Raw genomic sequence first — 12,739 nt, forward strand, 5'->3', positions numbered from 1 at the left:
GTGTGTGTGTGTGTGTGTGTGTGTGTGTGTGTGTGTGTGTTCAGTCGTGTCCCACTCTTTGGAACCCCATGGTCTATAATCTGCCAGTCTCCTCTGTCCATGGAATTTTCCAGGCAAGAATGCTGGAGTAGATTGCCATTTCCTTCTCCAAGGGATCTTCCTGACCCAGGGATCGAACCCATGTCTCCTGCATTGGCAGGCAAATTCTTTACTGTCTGAGCCACAGGGAAGGCCAATGTATGTAAATATGAATATATGTGTGTTACTGTGCTATACACCAGAAACTCACACAACATTGTAAATCAACTATCCTTCAATTAAAAAAAAAATCAAACTGATGGATTTTGGGAAAAGCATTTCACTTGATAATAGTTGTGACTCACATCTTCCTTTCCTCTCCCCACGCTTAGCATACTGAGTGGAAGAAGAATGTGCCCAATTTGGAGGCTGGTGTAGAGGCAATCCTCAGATGCAGCTTCTGCATCTGTAACTAGGAGACTCTGATTTTAGCTTCTCATCTCCTCAGACCTGTCTTTGGTGCTAAGACTGGCCAGGTAAAATTGCACCCAAACACTAGCTTGGGAAGAATTTAGTTTTGATATGTAAAAACAGTGCAAGGTGCAAATGTGGCATAATGGATCCCTTTAAATCATATGGAAATTATTCATTCGATACATTAAGATTTATAAAGATCTTAGATTTTTCTCAACAGCATCTGTATAGAAACTCCCACCCACCCTTGGTTCTGTGAACATCTCCAGCAATATCCTGTCTCCCAAGCCTCCTTCCCATCTTCCCTATGGAAGGATTGAGTTCTGTTTACCTAACAACTCAGGTAGCTTGCTTGAAGGAATGCACTTCTCTAAATGCTGTAAAACCTGGGACGTCTGAGCTGAAGGCATACAAGGAGACTTTTCAATTGAGCAGGGACACCATCCTCACTGCCCAGCCCCTGGCTGTCAGACTCAGGCTCCTGGGGACCCTCACAGGCTGGTCCCAGGGGCTGCTGCTCTGTTGGATGCTGGGGCCAATGAGTGGTTCATGTTAGCACAGCTGAGAGGCCAGGCCTCTTGCAGAGACCTGACTGAGCTCGAACCCTGAAGGGAAATAAACATGAAGACTGTAAGAACTACAAACAGCCTGGCTTCCAGAAGGCAGGGTTCTCTCTCTGCCCATTCTACTCCATACTGGGAACTGAGACAAGAGTTGGAATGCCATCTTGTATCTGCAAGCAGCTGACAGACGACCTCTCCTGGGTGGCTCTCCAGCTCTGACAGGCTTGCATGGAGCACTGTGACCTCTTAGTTCTTCTCTCCTTTTGAAAATAAAGCTGAGTTCCAGCCTCTGTTGGATCCTCTGTTTCATTCCAAGGACCTGTTTCTTCTCCAGGTGTTTGATACCAGGAATGGTCTCGCTTAATAGATGAGACCTCTAGTCCTACACAGAGGGATATTTCATGTACCAGCAATTAAACATGGATAGTCATGGGAAGGTGGGGGCTTCCCTGGTGGCTTAGATGGTAAAGAATCTGCCTGCAATGCAGATTCAATCTCTGGGTTTGAATCTGTGCATTCAATCCCTGGGTCGGGAAGTTCCCCTGGAGGAGGGCGTGGTAATCTACTCCAGTATTCTTGCCTGGAGAATTCCATGGACAAAGGAGCCTGGCGGGCTACAGTCCATGAGGTTGCAAAGAGTCGGACACAACTGAGCAACTAACACTCTCACACTTTCTTTCAATGAAAAGGGGAGATTGTCCTTGCTTTGGCAGTCATGGTTGGAGCCATTCATTCATTTGTTATTTCGGTTTTTCAACAGTTATTGAATACCTGCTCTATGTGGGCCATTGTACTAGGTTCTAGAGATATAAGACAAATAAGACATATCCCCTCCTCTGAAGGAGGCTAAAGTCTGTTAAACTAAGGCAGTCTAAAGAAATTGCTGTAATAAAAGGTTATTATGCTGTGACAATTACATGGGGTCTGGTGGAAGGACAAAAGAAATAAACATTGTTTCTAGGGGGTGGAGGGTTGGGGTGGGGTTTGGACCCAGAAGAGCTTCATGGAGGAATTAATGCTCAGCTAAGTCCTGAGGGTGACTAGGTGGTTGTTGCAGAAAATAGTGGTGGGGAAGGCAGCCTAGAGGAGAAAGCAGCATAGCCAGAGCATGGAGAAATAAATTGGGTTGTTCTGCTGGGAAACTTCAAGGAGTGTGGTGTGGGAGGTCTCTTGAGTGCCAGGCTATGACAGGAGATGTGATAGGAGCTTTGCTGTGCAGGCTAGGTGACTGAGCTGAAGAGTTTGAACTTACAGTCCCAGGGTTGAGGAGAACAGAAGACCAAGCTGACATCAGGATGGTGACAGTTACATGGGGCTCAGTGGAAGGACAAAAGAGAAGGACACGGATTCTCTGGAGTGGAGGCTTGGGTCGGGTTTGGACCTGGGGTTGGTGCGGTACTTGGAAGTGAAACAGAGCAGTTTGGCCCAGAGACCAGCATCAGCATCCCTTGGGAACTTGTAAGAAAGGCAGACTCTCAGACCCCACGCAGGTCTCCTGATTCATACTCTTTGCAGGCGGGATTCAGTGGTCCAATTAGATAAGACTTCCAAGTGATTCTGATGCTTGCTCAAGTTTGAAAACTACTGAGAAGGAGAGTATAGGAAGAGCTGGAAAGAGAACACTTTTGTCTTGTGGGGTGAAGAGGATGAATTTGGGCTTGAATGTGTGGAGTTTGAGATGTCTGAGGGAATGTCTCTAGAGCAATTAAAGTATAGTCCAGGGACCCACAGCATCAATGTCAGCTGGGACGTGGTTACAAGTGCAGGATCAGACCCCCACCGGCCTACCTCCTAAATCAGAAGCTGTAATTTGACAAGATCCCCAGGTATTCTGCATGTCCATCCCAGGTGAGAAGCAGTGCTAGTCTAGAGGTTAGTTAGGTCGATGGAACTGATGCTCAAAAGAGGGGTCTGGGCAAGCAGTAGACATGTGGGTATTGTCAGTTTCAGGTGGTAGTCATAGATGACACACTTCAGGGTTCACGTGTTGAGCTGGGAAGAGGGAGCTAGATGTGGTGTCTTTGCTTGGATCATCACACTGACTGGTCAGGATTAACATGACCAATCTGGACAGCATCACACATAATGAGCCTCTGGGTGGCAGCCAGCTGGTTGCAGGGAAAATGTTTTATGTGTTTGTTACTATTTCCGAAATGCTATTTGTAGCCATTTTCTCAAGAAACAACAATTTCCCCAGACACCCATAGAAGGTCGTTGGAAGAACTGAGACCAGAACCTGGTGTCAGAACCCTTGCTGTCCTGTTCTTACCATTGTTGGGAAGGGAAGCTCTGCATTTACTCATGTTGTCAGACTTGGAAATGTGAACAAGCAGAAAAAAATATCACATATGAAGCTCATAGATCGATAGAAGTGTGTTAAAGGTTGTTGAAACAAGTGATGGAAAATGAATGATAAAAACTGCTTTCAGATTCAAAACATGCACTCCTATGGTAACCTCAATTTGATCTTTACAACATCTTCATCCAGTAGATAATCTGGGAATTATTCATGATCTCACTTGAAAAAATAACAGTTGTACTGAGATAATTAATGTACCATAAAACTCACCATTTAGAGTGTATAATTCAGTGATTTTTAGTGTATTCACAAGATTGTGCAACAGTCACCACTCTCTGATTACAGAACATTTCCATCATCCCCCAAAGAAACCCATACCCTTTAGCAGTTGCTGCCTAGTCTCCCCTAGTAAGCAATAATCTGCTATCTGTCTCTATGAGTTTGCTTGTTCTGGACATTTCATATAATTGGAATCATCCAATCTGTAGCCTTTTGTGTCTGGCTTTTTTCACTTAGAATGTTGTTGAGGTTCATCAGTGTTATAGTTCATATCAGTACTCCATCCGTTTTATGGCTGAGTAATAATACAGTATATGGATAGACTATGTTTTGTTTATCCATTCATCAGGTGATAGACATCTGGGTCCATGTCTTGGCCATTATGAACAGAGCTGTTATAAATATTCACGTACAAGATTCAGCACAAGTCTTTGCACAGACATACGTCTCCATTTCCCTATATACCTAGGAGGATTGGAATTGCTGGGTCACATGGAAATACTCCATGCAACTTTTTGAGGAACTTCCGGATAGTTTTCCAAAGTGACTGCACCATTTTACCTTCCCACGAGGAATGTCTGAGAGCTCCAGTTTCTCTGCATCCTCTCCAACACTTGTTATTATTTGTTCCTTTTATTATAACCAGCCTAGTGGCTGTAGCTCTCGTTTTCTAGGTAAGAACATAGAGGGTGTGTTTTTTGTCCAAGTTTGGAGAGCTGGTAAATGGCCAAGCTTGAACATTTTTTTAAAAAAGCAAATATTTATACAAAACAATGCTCTGTGTCAGGCATTGTTTAAATCCTTTGCACTTAAGTTGCTTATGTTTTACAACAACCTGGAAGCAAGGCAGTATTATCATCTTTATTTATTAATGTATGCAGGGCCAGGGCTGGATCTGAGATGCAACATTTAAGGAGACATCACAATGCTGAGAGTGACTATCTCTTTTTTTTATCAAATTGGAATATGGTTGCTTTATAATGTTCTGTTAGTTTCTACTGTACAGTAAAGTCAACAGCTATACATAGAGAAGGCAATGGCACCCCAGTCCAGTACTCATGCCTGGAAAATCCCATGGACGGAGGAGCCTGGTGGGCTGCAGTCCATGGGGTCGCTGAGAGTCGGACATGACTGAGCGACTTCACTTTCACTTTTCACTTTCATGCACCGGAGAAGGACATGGCAACCCACTCCAGTGTTCTTGCCTGGAGAATCCCAGGGACGGGGGAGCCTGGTGGGCTGCCGTCTGTGGGGTCGCACAGAGTCGGACACGACTGAAGCGACTTAGCAGCAGCAGCAGCAGTGTATAAAATGTCAATCCCAGTCTCCCAATTCATCCCCCTCCTTCTCCCTTGGTATCTATCCATTTGTTCTCTCTGTCTGTGTCTCTATTTCTACCTTGTAAACAGGTTCATCTGTACCATTTTTCTAGACTCCACATATATGCATTAATAAACAATATTTATTTTTCTCCTTCTAACTTACTTCAGTCTCTATGACATTCTCTAGGTTCATCCGCATCTCTGTGAATGACCCAGTGAGCACCTCCATTTGCATCCTACGTGTTTCAGAAGGACTAGTGACAGACCCACATTGCATAATTAGCAGGTGGCAGAGCTGGGGTTCAAACCCAGGAAACCTGGCTTCAAAGTCCAAGTCTAACCACTCTGCTGTACTAACATCAATGTCCTTGACTTTCAAGTCAGGCCTTTTCTGTTACTTTCTCAAGACCTAACTTTCTAAACTTAGCTATGACTTTGACAAATGGAAAAATCCCAGAGCTGGGTGATGGGCAGAGGAAGCAAAACTGATCAACCTAACAGCTCCCAGGCACCTACCACATGAGCCCCTGGAAGGGTTAACTGGCTACACAGATCCCCTCGGCCACATCTGTGCTTATTATCCCAACTCTGCATAAACCTACCCTTGCAAGTGGCCAGATGGATTCTGTCCTGTGGGGAAGAGGCCATTCTGAACCATCAGGATTATTAGCTCTGACCGGCTGTAAGGGAAACACACATTGTCCTGGCCAAGTGGGGATGAATCTGCTGCTTGTCCAAGTGTTCTGAGTCAAGAATTCAGAAATCATATCTCTCACAAGCACACTCTAATTGGTTGCTCATTCTCTGTAGTCTGTTTAACAGAATTAACTGGTCGCTTGTTTCTGAATCATCCTCTTTCCAATGGTGTTGCTGTTTGGATGGGTTTTGAATGGTTCTTAGCAGAGCCTCCCATGAGGCAATGTGAATATAAAAATATACATTTGCACATGTATATGTTACCCCCTCTGGGGTGATGGGCAGCCTTTGAAAAGATGCTTACACAAGTCATTGGCCAACTGTAAGTTCTCCCTCTGCCTCCTGGACTTCCCAAGAGCAAGGTCAAGTCAGTCTGGGTTCAGCACCTCTCACTGATTGAGCTACAGCAGTGCGTTCTGGCTCAAACCAGCAGAATTTTTGTCTGTGTCACAGGCTAAGAGGTTTTTGAAACAATTTTATAGCTATCTTTCTCCATTAAACCTGAAAAATTTTGTTGTTGAATTCTTACTCTTTTGCTTGGAATTTCTGTTCTATTCTGTGACTTTGTCAAAGTAGTGGGTCTGTGGACCCCAGCATCACCATTATCACCTGAGAGCTTATTAGACACGAAAAATCCTGCCCCTTCCCCAACCTACTGAGTCAGAATATGCCTCTCAACAAGATTTTTGTGCACATTCAAATTTGAGAAGCGTCATTCCACATGTGTTTATTTCTCTGTTACCTTTGGTTGGGGTTTCCACCCGTACTTACTTTGAAGCTAGAATTTTTATTAGGCTTTCAGATCTTTAAAAAAAAAAAGACACACACAGAGAAATTCTTTCCTTCACTTTTGCATGATGTCATTCATTTTACCTGGCCTGCCACAAGAAGAAAAAAGCAAATTACATCCAACATATATATATATGTGTGTGTATCTACAGACACACACACACATATATGACTAACTTCTTAATTGCGTCTCTTAAAGCAGCATTCTGAAACCCCCATCGTTAATAGAGTCCTAAGTGTTGCCAAGATTAATTGAGAAATGCCTAAAGGCAAAATAAACACCAGCGCAGTTTAATTCAAAACCGTATCAGCTAAGAATGAAGGTGCAATTTGTGATAAAGATGTTAATAATTAGTTGTGGTCTGTTAAATTTTATATTCTGTGGTTCTGTAGAGTGAAGAAAGAATTCTTCAAGAGGGCAGAAATTAGTGTTTCACCTTGATTGCTGTTTTAATGTGCTTATTTTAATGGGGCCATCCTGTAGGAACCCATGGGCACATTTCCAGTTTTACATAAATGTAGAATTAATTATTATGGAAGCATATAATTTTAGAGCTGGAACGACCTTCACAGTCATCTAATCCAGTTCAGTCATTTTACAAATAAGTAAGAGTTCTGTGACTTACTTAAATCCTTCCACAGAGTATTGGAACCTTGCTTCCCAACTCTCAGATGAGTGATGATGAAACCTTCTGAGATTACTCAGATAGAAGTTCTTCCTCTTGCCTCAGATTACCAGCGCATTGCTTGTTGTATTGCTTCCAAGGCTGTTTCCCCACCTTGTGTTATGTTCTAGTTACTTCCAGTTGTATGGTTGGGGTCTCGGGAACCCCGTCTGATTCACTTTTATATTTCTTCATCACTCCTAGCTCTGTATTTTGAAAACAGTAGTTGTACAATAAATTTGCATGGAGTGGTGTGCTAGAGCTGGTTTTGCCTCTTTGCTAGAGCTGATTGTGTCTTCACATTGGTAGCTTGCAATTGGCCATGGTGGGAGCATTTGCACTATGGAAATGGACAGAAGCTATAAATCAGGGATTTTTTTTTCTCCCTGGGGTGAAAAACCCCTCTGTTTACATAATTGTCATAAGATCCCACTGGGCAACTGCTCTTGGCAAAACCTAAAGATCCATACGAATGTGAAGATGGCCCTTTATCCATTATTCCTTGTGAGTTGACTTAAATGATGGAGTAGCCAGTTGCTCAACCTCCTCAAGTTTCTTCAGGGATTGAGTTTGACCCAGGGAAAGTCAAGGCTCAGGACTGCATTAGTCTCTGGTTGCTTAGCTAAGTTCCTCTTGCCTGGAAAAGCTATTTGGACATGAATGGTCATGGAAACAGGGTCTGAAATATTAGTACAGTTGAGTGAGGAAAAAACCCCACTAACTATTATTGGCTGGAGAAAAGTGAACAAGATGTTACTATGGCTGAAATGACTATTTTCTCTTTATTCTTCTCAAATACTATATGTAAAATAGATAACTATTAATAATAAGAACCTACTGTATAGCACAGGGAACTCTACTCAGTACTCTGTAATGGCCGATATGGGAAACGAATCTAAAAGAGTGGATATATGTATAACTGACTCACTTTGCTCTATACCTGAAACTAATACAACATTATGAATCAATTGTAGTCCAATAAAAATCAAAAAACCTTCAGTGGCTCCCTACAACCTACAAAACACCCAAACTCCCTGACATAAGACACATACTAGCCACAGCTTACTGTTCTAACTTCATTTTCTTTTTTTTTTATTTTTATTTATTTTTTTTTCATTTATTTTTATTAGTTGGAGGCTAATTACTTTACAATATTGTAGTGGTTTTTGTCATACATTGACATGAATTAGCCATGGATTTACATGTATTCCCCATCCCGATCCCCCCTCCCACCTCCCTCTCTACCCGATCCCTCTGGGTCCCCATCACCCACTGTTGATTCCACTTTCATTCTACGTTCCAGCCTCTGTAGAGCCTCTGTTTTGGCCTAACCCTTCCCCTGGAAAGTCTCCTGTTACCTCTCTGTTCCACCACAGGCTCTCTCCCAGGCTTCTGTTCCTACCCAGTCCCCTCTCCCATGGACCAGAGGTTCTGGATAACATGAAAATCCTCTCTTGTGTGTTTCTCTTTAGGAGCAGGACCCGAGGTCCCATCGGCCCTGGCAAGTATGGTTATGGGAAAGCCCCGTACATCTTACCGTTGCAGACAGATTCTGCACACCCACCCCAGAGGCTTCGGCGACAGAGGCCCTCATCCCGGAATTCCAGGTCCCAGGGGGCATCTGGCTCTAGCCATGGCTACCACCCTTCAGCTCACCAGGCCCCCCAGCATGGACCTCTGTACCAGAGTGACAGTGGCCCGCATTCTGGACTGCAAGCCTCAGAGGGCTCTGTCTACCAGCTGCCTTTGACCCATGACCAAGGCTTCCCTGCAGCCTCCAGTCTCTTCCACAGCCCGGAAGCAAGCAGCAGCCCTGGGCTGGGGGCCCCCAGGGCAGCTCAGAGCTTCTCCCAGCCCACCAGATCTACAGCCATCTCCTGCATCGGGGCCTATCGGCAGTACAAGCTGTGCAACACGAACGTGAGTACATACCGCCCGAGACTGGCCCTGGAAACAGCTGCTTCTCTTATCTTTCTGTTGGTCGGCAGTATGCACGGTAGAAGACAGCAAGGGCATGGTTTTTTAGACCGTATGAATGCTCCCTTCCTCTCATTCCTTTTCATGTGTTCTCCCATATACTTTTCTAAGGTTATTACTTTAGTAACTTACAGATAACTTCATGAGTCTTTTTATTGATGATCACTATTGCTGATCAAGCCTACTGCCACATTCTCAGTGGCTTTATATTAACACTATTTTTTCTTTGCTTATTGGCCTGTGAGTCAGGCGCAGTTTAGCTAATTTAGGGCAACCAATAATGGTGCCAAAGATGGGGGAGTTTGGGGAGGTTTGACCATCATGGGTATCATCCAGTAAGTTTCCTGGAGGTTCCCTGAAAAAGTCTGACAGTGAAACACTGCTGAAGATTCCATAGCTGATGACTCTACAGCAAAGCAAGTTATAAATGGAAGCTATACAAGATGACCAAATATACTTTTTTAAAAAAAAAAAAATTAGTTTGTGTGCTGTGATCACTCAGTCATGTCCAACTCTTTCGACTCCGTGGACTCACCAGGCTCCTCTGTCTATGGAATTTTCCAGGCAAGAACACTACAGTGGGTTGCCATTTTCTCCTCCAGAAGGCCTTCCTGACCCAGGGCTTGAACCTTTGTCTGCTGCATCTCCTGCATTGGCAGGAGGATTTTTTTTTTTTTTTTTTTTACCACTGAGACACCTGGGAAACCAATATATCAGTTTTAAAGACTTTATATTGAGTGTGGCCAAAAAGTTCTTTTGGGTTTTTCCATCTTACAGAAAAGCCTGAAAGAACTTTTTGGCCAACTCGATATAAAAGAGAAAGAAATAAGAGAATCTTTAAAGGTTAAATTTCCAAGTTGCTAAATTTCTCATTAATTATTTAATCTGCCTTAATAGTCTTACTGGGTAACAGGACAGCTGTTATATATTAGCTTCAATTTCCTCATTAAAAATATATTTCCTGCCACAGAGTCCATAGAAATGACTTAATTTGTGATTTTAATAATTCCTCTGAATGCCTGGATTTCTTTTCAGCATGTTCTTCCACTGACAGACTTCAGGAATTATTGATTTTTTAAAGCAGTAATTTTCCTAAAGCCATTACTAATCAGTCAACCAGGAAGTCTTAACTGAGCATCATTGCTTGTCTTGTAATGGATGAGGCTCCATGGAAGATAGAAGTCATATTGTCTACCTCATAGAGTTGTTATGAGGATCAAATGAGCTGATATTAAGAAAGTGCTTTCTTAATATCACAGAAAAAAATACTTGTGCTCATCATAAGACATGGTCCCTGTTCTTGAATATCCATTGCAATTCTTTTAAAATGAAATTAATTAATTTCTAATGTAGAATACACTCTCCCATTGACTAGTATGTGTCTTAATTTTGAGGACCAAGTAATCCATGAAGAGAAGGAGAAGAGAGAAGGCGTTTAGCATATATCAGCTTCCCAGGTGGTGCTAAGTGCTAAAGCAGGAGGAGTAAGAGATGTGGTTCAATCCCTGGGTCGGGAGGATCCCCTGGAGGAGGGCATAGCAACCCACTCCAGTATTCTTGCCTGGAGAATCCCATGGACAGAGGAGCCTGGTGGGCTACAGTCTGTGGGGTCACAAAGAATCGGATGTGACCAAAGCAACTTAGCGCACCCTTAGGACGCTCAAACAGACCTGATGTACACTTAGCATTTCTTTCATTTAACCTCTGTTTTTGAAGCATGCACCTTTTTCCAGGCCTATGCTGCCAACAGCAGGGCTGTATTTGCCTATGTAGAAGCTGTGGTTTCTTCTGGTGCTGGATAACTCCACTACTGAGGAGACTGAATTGCAAGGAATATTTTTTTTAAATTCTCGTGAATTCATGATGTCTGCATCATTTTGCAAATAGGTAAAGCAGTGTCTCACACATCTTCTTAGACAAAGAAGTAAATGTTGACAAAGGATTGTACCGGTTTAAGTCCCTTCTTTTCACTGTAACACTTTGCACCCCGTCACCCCAAGCCACATCCTACTTGTCCTTATTGAGAGATATCTTTCCTTAGAGGTCACAGTAATACACATCTTCTTTTTAAGATACTGGGGTATGGTTGCATCTACAATGTTTCTGCTGTAGAACGAAGTGAATCAGCTATATGTATATGTACATCCCTTCCTTCTTGGACCTCCCTCCCACCTTCCCAACCGCCCCATCGATGTGGCCACAGAGCCCCGAGCTGAGCTCCCTGTGCTTTTTGGAGGTTCCCACTAGCTATGTGTTTTACACATGGTAGTGTACATATGTCAGCTCTAATCTCCCTATTCATCCCACCCGCATCCCCCTGTGATGTTCACGTGTCCCTTCTCTACACCTGCATCTCTATTCCTGCCCTGCAAATAGGTTCATCTGTACCATTTCCTAGATTCCACATATATGCTTTAATATACTTTACTTGTGTTTCTCTTTCTGACTTACTTCACTCTGTGTGACAGACTTTAGACCCATCCATGTCTTTACAAATGACCCAGTTTGGTTCTTTTTTATGGCTGAGTAATATTCCATTGTATACATGCAACATATCTTCTTTATCCATTCCTCAGTCCCAGTGTTCATTGCAGCACTATTTACAATAGCCAGGATGTTGAGGCAACCTAAATGCATATCTTCTTTTTTTTAAGCCCATGGCTTCTTGTGACTTGGGCTGTGCCCCATGAACACTTTAAGACTCCCTGTTAGTGGCTCCTAGAACCACGCCTTGGTCTAATGATTTGTAGGAAGACCCACTGGGCTCAGCATACAGTTGAAGGCACAGCTATGATTTATGACAATGAAAGGCTACTGGGAAAATCAGCAAAAGGCAAGGTGCACGGGACCAGGTCCAGAGAAAAGCAGGCTCAGTCTTCCAAGAGTCCTGTCCCTGCGGAGTTACACAGGATGTACTTCTTCATTCCCTCAGCAGTGAGTTATTACACGTGTGAAGTATCATCTACAGGGAAGCTCATTACAGACTCCATGGCCAAAGTTTATACTGGGGGCTAGTTCGGAGGCACCCTCTGAAGGATTTAGTAAGTTGCTACTTACTAAAGTGCCAGGCTCCCAGAAGAAAAGCAGGGGCTCAGCATAAAATATATTGCTTGTACAATATAGTTGGAGCATAGTGACTCACTCTTACCACTTAGGAAGTGGTGGGAACCCTTCTGAAATCCAAGTCCCCAGACATCAGCCAAAGACCAACCTTGCAAGCAGGCTTTTCTGAGAGCAGTCTCAGTCCTGCTGTGCTGTCTTATTTGTGCATTCTCCATGTGGACCCATGGTTTCCAGCATCTTAGCCTCAATGACCTTATGTAGACATGTTCGTATACTTCTCAATGTCCAAAAGGGGTGATTGCATGAGTCCCCCAATTATGTAAATCTTCCTACTCAAAAATGAAAGAGGTGAAGGGCAGTGCTATTTTGTGAACAGCGAGTGCAGGCTTTCACTTATGTCCTTTCAAAGATTAAAAAATAATGCATACATTTAGAGTTCTCTCCCAGTTATCTGGGAGAAGAAAAAGAAGGGAGAGTAACCCAGGGCTGGTTGGAAATATCCACTGATTTCAGAACTTCATCCCTTTAATTACGTGCCCAGTACATCCCACCCCAGTTGTTTTATTTATTTTTTATTAAAAAAATGTTTTTGGC

The 12,739-nt window shown here is 43.2% G+C and overlaps 1 protein-coding gene across 5 annotated transcripts in view; it reads left to right on the top strand.

Moving 5' to 3' along the window:
* THSD4 (thrombospondin type 1 domain containing 4) overlaps positions 1 to 12,739 on the top strand; it is a 630,092-nt gene that overhangs the window by 114,340 nt on the left and 503,013 nt on the right. For all 5 annotated transcript variants that reach the window (XM_043470952.1, XM_043470955.1, XM_043470954.1 and 2 more), the window contains one exon: positions 8,578 to 9,025. In XM_043470952.1, coding sequence (XP_043326887.1) covers positions 8,578 to 9,025 — 448 coding nt within the window. The remainder of the gene's footprint in view (positions 1 to 8,577; positions 9,026 to 12,739) is intronic.

This window comes from Cervus canadensis, chromosome 6, assembly GCF_019320065.1.
Source record: "Cervus canadensis isolate Bull #8, Minnesota chromosome 6, ASM1932006v1, whole genome shotgun sequence".
Taxonomy (NCBI): Eukaryota; Metazoa; Chordata; class Mammalia; order Artiodactyla; family Cervidae; genus Cervus; species Cervus canadensis.